Source organism: Armigeres subalbatus, chromosome 3 (genome assembly GCF_024139115.2).
Source record: "Armigeres subalbatus isolate Guangzhou_Male chromosome 3, GZ_Asu_2, whole genome shotgun sequence".
Taxonomy (NCBI): Eukaryota; Metazoa; Arthropoda; class Insecta; order Diptera; family Culicidae; genus Armigeres; species Armigeres subalbatus.
In genome coordinates, this window is record NC_085141.1 from 198,537,557 (window position 1) to 198,549,852 (window position 12,296).

At 46.4% G+C, this 12,296-nt stretch overlaps 2 protein-coding genes and 1 long non-coding RNA gene across 3 annotated transcripts in view; 1 reads left to right on the forward strand and 2 right to left on the reverse strand.

The window, feature by feature from the left end:
• The window catches only part of LOC134225410 (coiled-coil domain-containing protein 42 homolog), a 174,563-nt gene that overhangs the window by 7,100 nt on the left and 155,167 nt on the right, over positions 1–12,296 (forward strand). The window lies entirely within an intron of this gene.
• Positions 4,747–5,577, reverse strand: LOC134222222 (uncharacterized protein K02A2.6-like). Its single transcript, XM_062701364.1, has one exon. The coding sequence runs from the start codon at positions 5,575–5,577 to the stop codon at positions 4,747–4,749; it is 831 nt and encodes a 276-aa protein (XP_062557348.1).
• LOC134220816 (uncharacterized) lies at positions 10,204–11,515 on the reverse strand. Its single transcript, XR_009982067.1, has 4 exons — positions 11,233–11,515; positions 11,089–11,170; positions 10,890–11,031; positions 10,204–10,829 (listed from the first exon to the last, which is right to left on the reverse strand). It is a non-coding gene; the product is annotated as an uncharacterized LOC134220816 (long non-coding RNA).

Sequence of the window (12,296 nt, forward strand, 5' to 3'; positions counted from 1 at the left end):
TGAAATTTACGTTTGATGAAATGTTTAGCAAATACATAAAATCTGACATCAATTTTAGAATTCTTGGCGTTCTGCGTATGATCCACATACTTCTTTCTTTTATGTTTTCTTGAAAAATCCGATTCTCTTACTGAATTGTTAAGTGCTGGGTTAGCTATATTTGAAAGTTTTTCTTTTTAATTCATCTGAAGAAAAAAACTTGTAATAGTTTTATGTTGTTCAACAACGTTCTAATGGTTTATTTTGAAAAGGTGGGTAAGGTACTTAATGTTTGGTGGGAATTATCAGTTAGAAGAGTTAGTAGCAGAAGAATCCTCAATTGCGGAAGAGTGTTCATTGTATTACAGTAAATCTTCGGGATATTTAAATATTTAACGTAATCAATGTCGTTCTTTCTTCTCAATAAACAACGCTATAGCTGTTGACTCAATTCCAATTTCATATTAAACAAATATTTCTCTCGCAGTATTTGTTATAACTTTTGTGCAAAGCGTTCTTTCCAGCATATACGCAATTATTTTACAATTTAGATTTAGATTTTCCTATTGGATGATACTGCATTCAAGGCCACTGGAGTTGCAGCAGTTGCACAAATGATTTTAAGCTTGGAACATATTGCGAGCTTCCGGTAGCGGGTAGAGCAGAACTACCAAAACGGACAAAAGAAACTAAGACTGGAGGGCTAAAGCACCAACAAAACAGCAAAAACCACAAATCTTCAATTTAATACATATATTTAGGGTAATGCACCCATTTTCCTTTGTTACTTCCTACCTCCTAGTCATCTTATCTTCTTTCCCTTTCACTCCTCTTTCTCTATTTTCCTACTTTACAAAACACCTCAGTTTTCTTACTCACGGTTTCTTCTCCGTACTCACGGTACCGTCGGGGCGTCCCCCTACAGCGACGATACTTTCTGCGGTCTGTTACCTTTCGCCGCTCCACGCACGCCTCTCGTCGACATCCTTGCCTACAATAGACACTCGTTCGCTCCACACGCCAATCCCTCTGCTGGGGACCCCTCTGGCCGTCCAGTGCGACCGGGTTACTGGATGGGGACCCTCCGAGGGAGTTTTGGCCGCGCTCGTCTTCGATGATGCTTTCTTCACCCGCTGCAACGAGTGACGAATCTTTGCCGATCCTCGATCGCGTTCAGTCGGTGGTGCCTCCCGGGCCGCCTCTGCCTGGCTCTTGTGGGACGATAGCGCTCGCTGTCAGCCCTGGGCTGTTGTTCACTCGCCGGCTTTCCGCCTCTTATGTCTGGCGATGGGTTTCCGCGTTGTTCGGAGTGTTCCGGATGGCAATAAAGGCCCTGTTGAGGCAACAGTAATGAAGGTCTGTCTTCCCACAGATTTTAATAAAAAAAACTCACCCTTCGGGGCCTTTTACTGGTGATTTGCGAGACGCCAATGAGCTGGCCACCTTTTTCGTAATCCAATGGCTTACTTTTCGTAGATCGTTGTTTCCGTGATGCTGTTGATTCTGGGCTGATGTTTCCAAGCCCGCGATTGCACCTGAGAAGACGGTGTGCCTTAGTTTTGAGGTTAGGTAGAAACGTGTGAACTACTTACGGCTAGTTTCGAAACTTGCTGGTTGCTATCGTCCAGATTCCAGTTCTTTTCGAGTGCAATGTTGGTCGAGCACGATTACGGTCTGAAATTTAACCATTCGCTAAGCATAACTAATTGCTGGAAGATCATCCATTTAGAACTTACTTCACTCTTTTTCGGTGGTTTCCAACAGTCTTGATTTCCGCCTCTGTCACCGGATTTGTCGACTTACCGAAAACTTGCACTCGATCACTGCACTTGGCACAATAAAAGCTGCTACGATAATCCGGGCAACGGTATTTGTCGTTCACTTTTATTCGCCTGCCTGCGAACAGACGACTGCCTTTTCCAGCAGTTTTTGTGTTTTTTCTTTCTCCCCCAGCGGAAGCACAAACGTCAAAACGAAACGGTGTCGGCCTCCTATTTTGAATAGTGTTTCTCTCATTCGCTGCAGGGATGGGCTGCTCGGAGTGCGCTTAAAACGACGGTTGCTTCTGACGACTTACACTGAACGGGATAATGCTTCGAATATTTGACGCATTTGGTATGATGATGTAATGCGGATTTCTTTGGCGTGCGTGGTTCAATTTGTTTTTGTCGCTCCTACTAGTTTGCTAATTTGTTTGTTACTAGCTAATTTTCTAAGACGTAGTGGTTTATAATGGCTAAACAAAACCTAAACGTAACACAACTCTACCGTAGCGGAAGAATTTTTCATAAATCGATGATCAAACGATTTATGAAAAATTCAAAAAATACTTCAATCATCCTCCTACACACTTAATCACGAATTTCTTGTTCGGTAATTATTTTTACTGATCTAAACTGTAAATCATAAAAAATACCGAAAAAGTCGTCATTTTTTCAAAATGTTACGGTTCATTCATTAAGAAGCCTACTGAATTACTGAAACTGTAATAGTCAACACCGAGTTTTCAGTAATAAGTTACTTTTACTGGATATAACATTGAAAGTCAGTAAAAATGTATACTGGTCATTCGGTAATTAATAAATGTACAGTTCTGATGCATTTGAACTGTCAAAATTTTTCATTTTACCCGCCACTTTTTCCGCGCTGAAACATTGGGAGTAAAAATAAGTGACCAGTTTTATTTTTTCCACTGGCAAGCTGTTCCGATGAACTTATCACTTCCAGAAAATTAATTCGACGAAGGATCAGAAACCGAAAAAGTGGAGCAGCTGGATATTGGGAAGACTTAATTTGCCAACTTGATGGTCCGTGCAATGAATTGAGCTGGCAGAATGCGGTTTTACACAATCATGTCGATTGTTATCTCTCTTGCACAGAAACTCATCGGATAACCATGTGATATAGCGACTCATTTCACATATTTAACATTCGGATCAATTACTATACTTAACAACAAACTATCGCAATAGAAGTTCATGTTTAGAAAACTGTTCCGGGAGTGCCAAATTAATCGGAGCGGTCATACACCAGTAGAAAGTTTTTTTTAGGTATTTTCCTCGACTTTTGATGCCAAGTATGAAATGAGACAGGATAGATTACAATGATACTGACATTGCATGAATAGAAATAATATTTCTTATAATAATAATATCAATTTGTTTTGGATATTTATTTATATTATAAAATAATATTTAACTGAGAGTTTCAGTAAATCGATGTAAACAAAAAAAAAATACTGAGAAAGACAGTAATAAAATTTACCGACTAACTCGGTTGCTTTTGACATTTGAAAGATTTTCAACTATACCGGTTTTCGGTAACTTGAAAAATTACCGAGTTAAGTCAGCTGTTCAAAAACTCAGTAAAATTTTACCGACTTCGGTAATTGAAACTAACTGTGTAGGATGATGGTCAGAGACAAATCGGTCAACTAAACTCTTGAGCAGACCTCAAGTTACAATCGGTTCCTTAACCTAACTCAACGCTATACGCAAGCCTAGGCTGCTTGCCAAATCTTCTTCTCAGCGTCGAATAACAGCTTTACTGTACCACTAATCTCATAATCACGCCAGCTGCTTCTGGCAGAATCTTCGACCTCTCAAATCGTCTCTGACCAAAGTCCTTGCTAGCTTCCACAAATCCGAGCCAAACTACGGCAAAACATTCAAATTGGATTTAAGCCTATTGTATTGACTAAAATAGGCAAAATCGCACACAAATCATTAAGAGGCTATATTTACAGACTATTTACAAGGAAAAAATTGGTTTGTTTTGGTTTTGTATGGAATACTGAGAAAAGACGCATTTACTCGACTAAATTGTCACGAGGCCGGGAAATAGAGTTTTACCGCGCCCTGGGTCGCGTTACCATTCATGACAACCCCCAGTGCTTTAACTCTTGGCCACGCATACGATTTGGATAAATATATTTTTGCCACTTTTAGCTCTGTGCGGTGTGTCAACGAATATTCGGTGGAACGGCTCAATTTCTCTCGATCGGCTAACGGCATAACCACCGGCTGTGCTCATGATGGCGGTCTTCGGTGCTTCTTCTCTAGTGCTCGCTGTTATTTCTCCCGGTTGGAACATGTCCTGTTCCCGGACGACATCTTCTTCTTCTCTCTCCTCCGCATAACCGTTGTTCCCCTGCGCCGGATAGTGGCCGTAAGCGTCAACCCCCGCCGAACAGATTTTGGTCTTCGACTCGAGGCTTCAACTCCTCCTACCCAGGAACTGATCTGCTCTTCTGTGGAGTCCCTGCAACCCGTTGCCAGTTTACAGGGTACGATTTCTCTCGCTTCGTGAACGGCGCACGGTTCATTGTGGCTCATTCCCTGGCGCGACGGGAATGTTGATGAACCACATTGTTCGGCGACTGCTTTGGTCTTCCTCTGCGTCTGGACGTTGGTCTTCCTCCGCTAGTTGCTTTGCCGATTGGTTATCGAGGTGGAGAGGTAGTTTATTAAAGTTGTTGCTCATCACACCTGACTGTGCCATTTATCACGCTTGGCGACGGATTTTCCTGAGCGTAGTGCTCGTTGTCCACAGACTCTGTCTGCTTACATAGCTTAATAAAGGGTTTGGGACCTCGCTCGGTTGAGCGGAATCCGCTAGTTCCTCGATTGGTCTGGCGAAAGTGAAAAGAAATGTGTTGCTGCTTCTTCACTTCCTTCGTCGTCGTTGTTCCCAGTGATTGGTGTTTTTCAGCAACCTTTGCTTCTGGTTGGCAGGCATTACCTGCGTACATAGCTTGAACATTGCCGCTTAATCGGCTTTGATGTCTTTTGCATGGAATCGACCTTTCTTCCCACTCAAAACGTCCTCTAACAGGTACACATTTGTTCCAAGGGCTTCCTTCACGATTGCCGGAACAAACTTCGGCTCTAGCTTGCTGTTGATTTGGTCCGCCTTCGATGAAAGGATGAATGTCCGGCGCCAAACCAGATCTCCGACCTTGAATGACACCGCTCTCGTGCGTAGATTGTATCGCTGCTTCGCTCGCTCGTGGCTGTTTTTGATCCGCTCGATGATGAGCTTCTGAATACGGCGAATCGTCGACAATCTCATCTCCTGGGCGACCTTTGGATCCTCCGCCGTGTTCAACGATTGCTGTGTGTAGAGATCCGTGTGTAGCAGCAGGTTACGTCCGAAATTGGCTTCGTGTGGACTTACACCCGTTGCTTCGTGTTTCGCCGCGTTGATCGCCGCTGTGATAGCCGGCAACTTGTCGTCCCATTCACGATGATCGCCGTCAAGGAGCGTCCGAATGCAAGTGACCACGACGCGATTGACGCGTTCGGCGTTGTTCGCTTGTGGCGAATAGTAGGCGGTTTTCATGTGGCCGATCTTGTGCTTTGCTAGCCAAGATTTGAAGACCATGGACTCGAACTGCTTCCCATTGTCCGACAGTATCAGCCGAGGACGTGAGAACTTCAAACATACTTCTTCCTCTAGAAACTCCACCATCTTTTGCGAATCGGCTGTGCGCATTGGCTTGACGATCACATACTTGCTTACCCAATCCACTATCACTAGCAACACTGTGTTCCCTCGCTTAGAGCGCGTGAGTGGACCCACGAAATCGATCGATATCATCTCCCAAGGAATCTTCGCCGGCTTGGGCTTCCCATTTGTGGCATCATCGTCACGCCGGGCGCCTTACAGGCTTTGCAAGTTGCGCAGTTCCGCACGTAGTCTCTGATCTCCTGCTGCATCTGCGGCCAGTAGTAGTGGGCTTGTAGTTTGTGCCAAGTTTTGTAGAATCCGAGGTGCGCAGCCGCTGGCTCGTCGTGGAATCTCCGGATCAGAAGCATTCTTTCTTCTTTGGGAACAACTTGTTTCCATTTGTAGTATACTGCTCCGACTTCATCCTTGCAACGACAGTTCTTGAACAGGGTGTCATTTGCGATACGAAAATCCGGAAACTTGTCTCCTTCACTATTTACTCTATCCACCAGCTTCTTGTACCACGGATCCACCACTTGATCCACTGTGAAAACGGCTTCGGATACTATTCTCGAGAGCGCATCCGGTACTACGTTGATTGAGCCTTTCCGGTAACGAATCTCGAAGTCAAACGCGTTTAGCCGCAGTAACCATCTGCTCATCAAAGCTGTAGGATTTTTCATTGACTTGAGGTAGCTGAGTGCTGCATGGTCGCAGTACACGATGAACTTGATCCCTTCCACGTATGCTCGAAACTTTTCGATTGCTCGGATCACCGCCAAACACTCTCGCTCCGTGACGGAATATCTCCGCTCCGACGCTGACAGCTTTGCGAGAAGTAACTAATCGGATGTTCTTCACCGTTGATATCTTGCGTCAGGACCGCCCCGATGGCAGTGTCACTGGCATCGCACGCTATCGCGAACGGTTTGGAGTAGTTTGGCATGGCCAGCACCGGCGCTGAGACCAGAGCTGCTTTCAGTTTGAGAAACGCTTCTTCTGCTACGGGAGTCCACCGGAACTTTACCTTGGCTGATGTCAGGTTCGTGAGTGGTGCCGCTAGCTCCGAAAAGGAGGAGATGAAGCGTCGGTACCAGTTACATACTCCCAAGAACCGCTGCACTTCCTTCCTTGACTTCGGGGTTGGAAACTGAACTATAGCTTGGATCTTCTCGTCATCTACTCGCCAGCCTTGCTCGTCGATCACGTAACCGAGGTACTTCATGCTTTTCCTGCAGAACATGGATTTTTCCGGCGATATTGTCAGGTTCGCTTGACGTAGCCGGCGGGCTACTTCCTCCAGCAGCGCGATATGTTCCTCAAAGGTTTCAGAGCAGATGATGATGTCGTCTAGATAATGGAACACCAGAGGTTCCAGATCGGCGAATAGGTGCGTCATCAGCCGCGCTAAGGCTTGACTAGCTGTACACAGTCCAAACGGGACGACCTTGAACTGGAAGTGTCCGCGGGATGGAACCGTGAACGCCGTCAATTGTCTCGAGCCAGGGTGTAGCGGTAACTGCCAGAACGCATCCTTCAGGTCCACTGACGAGATGTATTTGCTGCTTCTGAGGTTGTTGGTGATTGCTGCGATCTGCGGAATAGGGTAACCTTCGTTTACCATGATGGAGTTGAGATGCCGGGCATCCAGGCAGACACGATACTGTCCCGTCTTCTTCTTTACCGCAACCAACGGGTTGTTCCATGGGGAAAACTGTGCCTCTTCAATAACATCGAGCGCTATCATTCGGTCGATCTCCTTATTCACCTCCTGCAGAACGTACGGCGACATAGGATAATGCCTTTGCTTCCGCGGTGGTGCATTTCCGACGTCGATGCGGTGCTCGTACAGTCTCGTACGTCCCAACCTGCCTGCTTCCGCTTTGGGGAATTTTCGGATCGCATGCTCCAGTCGCATTCTCTGTTGTGATGATAGCTGCCTCATCTCATTTTGCACTCCAACGCTTGGTTCCTCTTTATCCGCTTCTACCTTGCAGCATACCGCTTTAACGCCATACATGTCCCAGAAGTCCATTCCAAGGATGATACAGTCCGGGATAGAGGGTACTAACAGTACTGGTAAAACTTCGTTGCGGTTATTGTACACAATCGGAAGGTATACGAAATAGGAGATAGCGTGCCTCGTACCATCCGCTGTTTTTATTCCGCCTATAACTGTTCCTTTCTGCAGACCGTATTTCTCCGCCAGGTCGACCATCTTTCCTCCAAGCAAGGAGCAGTTTGCTCCGCTGTCTAGCAGCGCTGTTAGTTCGTCGCCCAGCACCGTTACGATTGCATGTGGACGGTTGTCATTTCCGGGATTGACGATGATTGAGTCTAGGTTCTGGAATTTTGGAATTTCGGAGGGGTGTCCGAAGGGTTGCGGAGAACTGTTCCCCTCTATTGTCGGTTCCCCGCTTGACCGTTTCCCGCATCTGCTCGACACGTGAAGCAGCTACGGAGGGAGTAGCCTTTTCGTCCGCATCGGTAACAGAACAGAATTGCTTGTGGTTTTGGGCAGTCCATGAACCTGTGACCGTCTTCGTCGCAGTTCCAGCAAACCATGATTGGTCGTTGGTTGCGCGGAGATTCCTGCTGCTCCTCGTGGTGATTATCCTCCCATCTGGCTGGCTCTGGCTGCCGTCGATGGCTTTGCTGATGAGCATCAGCTAATGCTTCGTCGGAGTTTCGAATTTCTCGGCGTGACTGCCAGCTCTGCGTTCTTTGCATGCTATCTAGCAGTTGCTGCGGCTGACGTTGCTGAAACTGCATGTACTGCTGCCGTTGTGACTGGAATCTGGGTTGTTGTTCACTTCCGAACTGCTGACGTACTTCTTCGGATCGACGAACTCTGTCTACAAATCTGGGTGGCTGATCGTTCCGCGTTGTGTTGCTCGGACGCCAGGTTTTGCTCTCCAGGTTCAGCTTCAGCGCGTTGACTTGCTCTATGAGATCATCGATGCTATGCTGCCAAGTATCACGTGATTCTTCTTCCTCTGCTTCGTATTGTGGAATGTTTTCCTCTACTTCTACCGCGTGAACTCTGTTTTAGCGGTGTGGTTGTTGTTGCTGAGGAAGCGTTGTCACCCTGTTGACGGTTACCGGCGTCGCGAAGTTCGGCTCCAGAAGCGCACTGTGCGGAATTGGAATTCGGCGCTGTCTGTTCAAGAGCATTCGTGTTTCGTCGTACCCGGTGCAAACTTCTACCATTTCCTCCAGTGAACGCGGTCTTGCTGCCGTAACGATAGCTGCATAGTTCTCGTTCATGTTCTTCTTCACTAGGAAAAACTTTTCTTCCTCTGGAATCGGCGGTTCCACAAAGCGAAAAAGCGCCGAAATGTCGCGAAAATATTTCGCGAACGACTCTTCCCTTCCTTGGAATCTGAAGCTGGCTTCCAGGCGAAGAATCTGCGAATATCCACTGGGCAAGAATTCTCTTCGGATTTCCCGCTTGAAGTCGTTCCATGAATGAAGCAAGCGTTGTGAAGTTGCCCGTGCATACCAGTCGATTGCGTCCTCCTGCAGCAGATGCTTGATGGAACTCAGCAGCGTCGCATCACTCATGCCCTCCGACCTTGCAAACGTCTCGACTCGATCCAGGAAAACGTTGAGCGATGTCGTGTCTTTGTCTCCACGGAACTTGAACGGCCAGTTGTGCACAGCCTTTTGTATCCTTCTTTCTTCTTCTCGCACCGGTCGTGGTTGTTCTCGACGAATGAGCCGATCCAGTTCATCCCGCATTCTGCAGTACTGCTCTCGAATACGGTTCTCCCTGTCCTGCATCTCTCTTATTCTGCCTTCTAGTCCTTGTGCTTCACTTTCCGGGTAGTTCCAGGCTGCACGATCTCTCGAACGGTAGGGAGGTGGTGGTGTGCTGCTTCGCCGGCCTGTATTCACTTGTGTTCCGTTCTCATGGCCGTGTGCTTGGAACGAACTTGAAAATAGTTGTCCGCGTTCATTTCCGCACGAAAACGAATTCATTTCTGGGGGTTGGTCCGACATCGGTGGCGGAACTTCCAGAATAAAATTGTCAGCAACTGGGATGGTTGCATACGCTGCTCCTCCAAAGGCTCCGTCTTCTTCTGCGTTGCTCCTGCGCACAGCGCCAGTCGACTGTGTTTGGTTCACTGCACTGTCACTTCTTGTTACACCATTCACTGCACTTGTTCCGTTCACTTTGCTCAATAACAAATTGACTTGCATGATGAGCATAGAGTGCGTTTCATGCAATTCGACCGGAGGACGGATCAAACTTAAACGGTCGCGATAGTGTGTAAGGCGCGTTCGAATTTGATTTAATGCTGTACTATCGGCTGAGCGAATGGCCGATTCTGTACTAATGTGCAATTGGTGAATTTGAGCTTCACAATGCTCGATGTTTGATTGTGAGCTCATTATGTGGTCTGAGCTAGTGGGCTTACTATCTCTCAAGGTCTCCTCTTGAACAAGTGCCTTGAGACGGAGGATTTTACCTCGATGGGTGGTTGGACCTAGGTTGACTACGTGGCGTAAAGCTAACTCGTAGGTCACCTCTTCGTCGGTCAAATGCGTGTAATCCATATCGATAATAATGCGTAAGAGTTAAAGTAAAATTTGACTATCGTAGGCCGGATAATCAAAACACAAAACCAAAATATAACTAAACAAACCAGAAATTTTCGCTAAACGGTAGAAATTATTGTGGATTTTCAGTTGGGCGCCAGTATTGCGAGCTTCCGGTAGCGGGTAGAGCAGAACTACCAAAACGGACAAAAGCAACTAAGACTGGAGGGCTAAAGCACCAACAAAACAGCAAAAACCACAAATCTTCAATTTAATACATATATTTAGGGTAATGCACCCATTTTCCTTTGTTACTTCCTACCTCCTAGTCATCTTATCTTCTTTCCCTTTCACTCCTCTTTCTCTATTTTCCTACTTTACAAAACACCTCAGTTTTCTTACTCACGGTTTCTTCTCCGTACTCACGGTACCGTCGGGGCGTCCCCCTACAGCGACGATACTTTCTGCGGTCTGTTACCTTTCGCCGCTCCACGCACGCCTCTCGTCGACATCCTTGCCTACAATAGACACTCGTTCGCTCCACACGCCAATCCCTCTGCTGGGGACCCCTCTGGCCGTCCAGTGCGACCGGGTTACTGGATGGGGACCCTCCGAGGGAGTTTTGGCCGCGCTCGTCTTCGATGATGCTTTCTTCACCCGCTGCAACGAGTGACGAATCTTTGCCGATCCTCGATCGCGTTCAGTCGGTGGTGCCTCCCGGGCCGCCTCTGCCTGGCTCTTGTGGGACGATAGCGCTCGCTGTCAGCCCTGGGCTGTTGTTCACTCGCCGGCTTTCCGCCTCTTATGTCTGGCGATGGGTTTCCGCGTTGTTCGGAGTGTTCCGGATGGCAATAAAGGCCCTGTTGAGGCAACAGTAATGAAGGTCTGTCTTCCCACAGATTTTAATAAAAAAAACTCACCCTTCGGGGCCTTTTACTGGTGATTTGCGAGACGCCAATGAGCTGGCCACCTTTTTCGTAATCCAATGGCTTACTTTTCGTAGATCGTTGTTTCCGTGATGCTGTTGATTCTGGGCTGATGTTTCCAAGCCCGCGATTGCACCTGAGAAGACGGTGTGCCTTAGTTTTGAGGTTAGGTAGAAACGTGTGAACTACTTACGGCTAGTTTCGAAACTTGCTGGTTGCTATCGTCCAGATTCCAGTTCTTTTCGAGTGCAATGTTGGTCGAGCACGATTACGGTCTGAAATTTAACCATTCGCTAAGCATAACTAATTGCTGGAAGATCATCCATTTAGAACTTACTTCACTCTTTTTCGGTGGTTGAGTCTTGATTTCCGTCTCTGTCACCGGGTTTGTCGACTAGCCGAAAACTTGCACTCGATCACTGCACTTGGCACAATAAAAGCTGCAACGATAATCCGGATAACGGTATTTGTCAGCGGTTCACTTTTTATTCGCCTGCCTGCGAACAGACGGCTGCCTTTTCCAGCAGTTTTTGTGTTTTTTTCTTTTCTCTCCCCCAGCGGAAGCACAAACGTCAAAACGAAACGGTGTCGGCCTCTTATTTCGAATAGTGTTCCTCTCATTCGCTGCAGGGATGGGCTGCTCGGAGTGTGTTTAAAACGACGGTTGCTTCTGACGACTTACACTGAACGGGATAATGCTTCGAATATTTGACGCATTTGGTATGATGATGTAATGCGGATTTCTTTGGCGTGCATGGTTCAATTTGTTTTTGTCGCTCCTACTAGTTTGCTAATTTGTTTGTTACTAGCTAATTTTCTAAGACGTAGTGGTTTATAATGGCTAAACAAAACCTAAACGTAACAAACATAGAACGACATGATTTCAATGTTGGCTAAGGAAATTAAGCTTTCTAATCAATGTTTTCAAATTTGAAATTTGCAAAACAAGTTCGGTATGTGTTATCACGTGTTATCAACAACGAATATGATTAGACCTAAAACAATTTTATACCGCCATCGGGGGTGACAATGGATCTGGGGGTGAGAATGGGTCATCGATCTCACCGGTAGTGTGGAGCTCGTAGAGCAAAATCGTTCAAAAAGGTGTCTTATATTTTAGTCTTCTTGCCCTCAGATACATTCAATTTATTCTACAAGCATTCTAAGTAGTTGAAGTGACCCATTCTCACCCCCATTTGACCCATTGTCACCCCCGACGACGGTACTTCTTTAATTGAACAATTTAGTTTCATTCAAAACTTCAATGCATTTCATCAAGTAATTTATGACTAGTTGGGTTCTTAACTAGTTTCTACTTTTTGCCTTTCTCGTACATCTAAGTTGTACCGAAAGGCTATCATTTCACTCCGCAAACGAACTTTTTATAGAAGGCTCTGATAC

Coding starts and splice junctions, on each gene's coding strand:
- LOC134222222 (XM_062701364.1), bottom strand. CDS start 5,577: ATGATATCGATCGATTTCGTGGGTCCACTCACGCGCTCTAAGCGAGGG.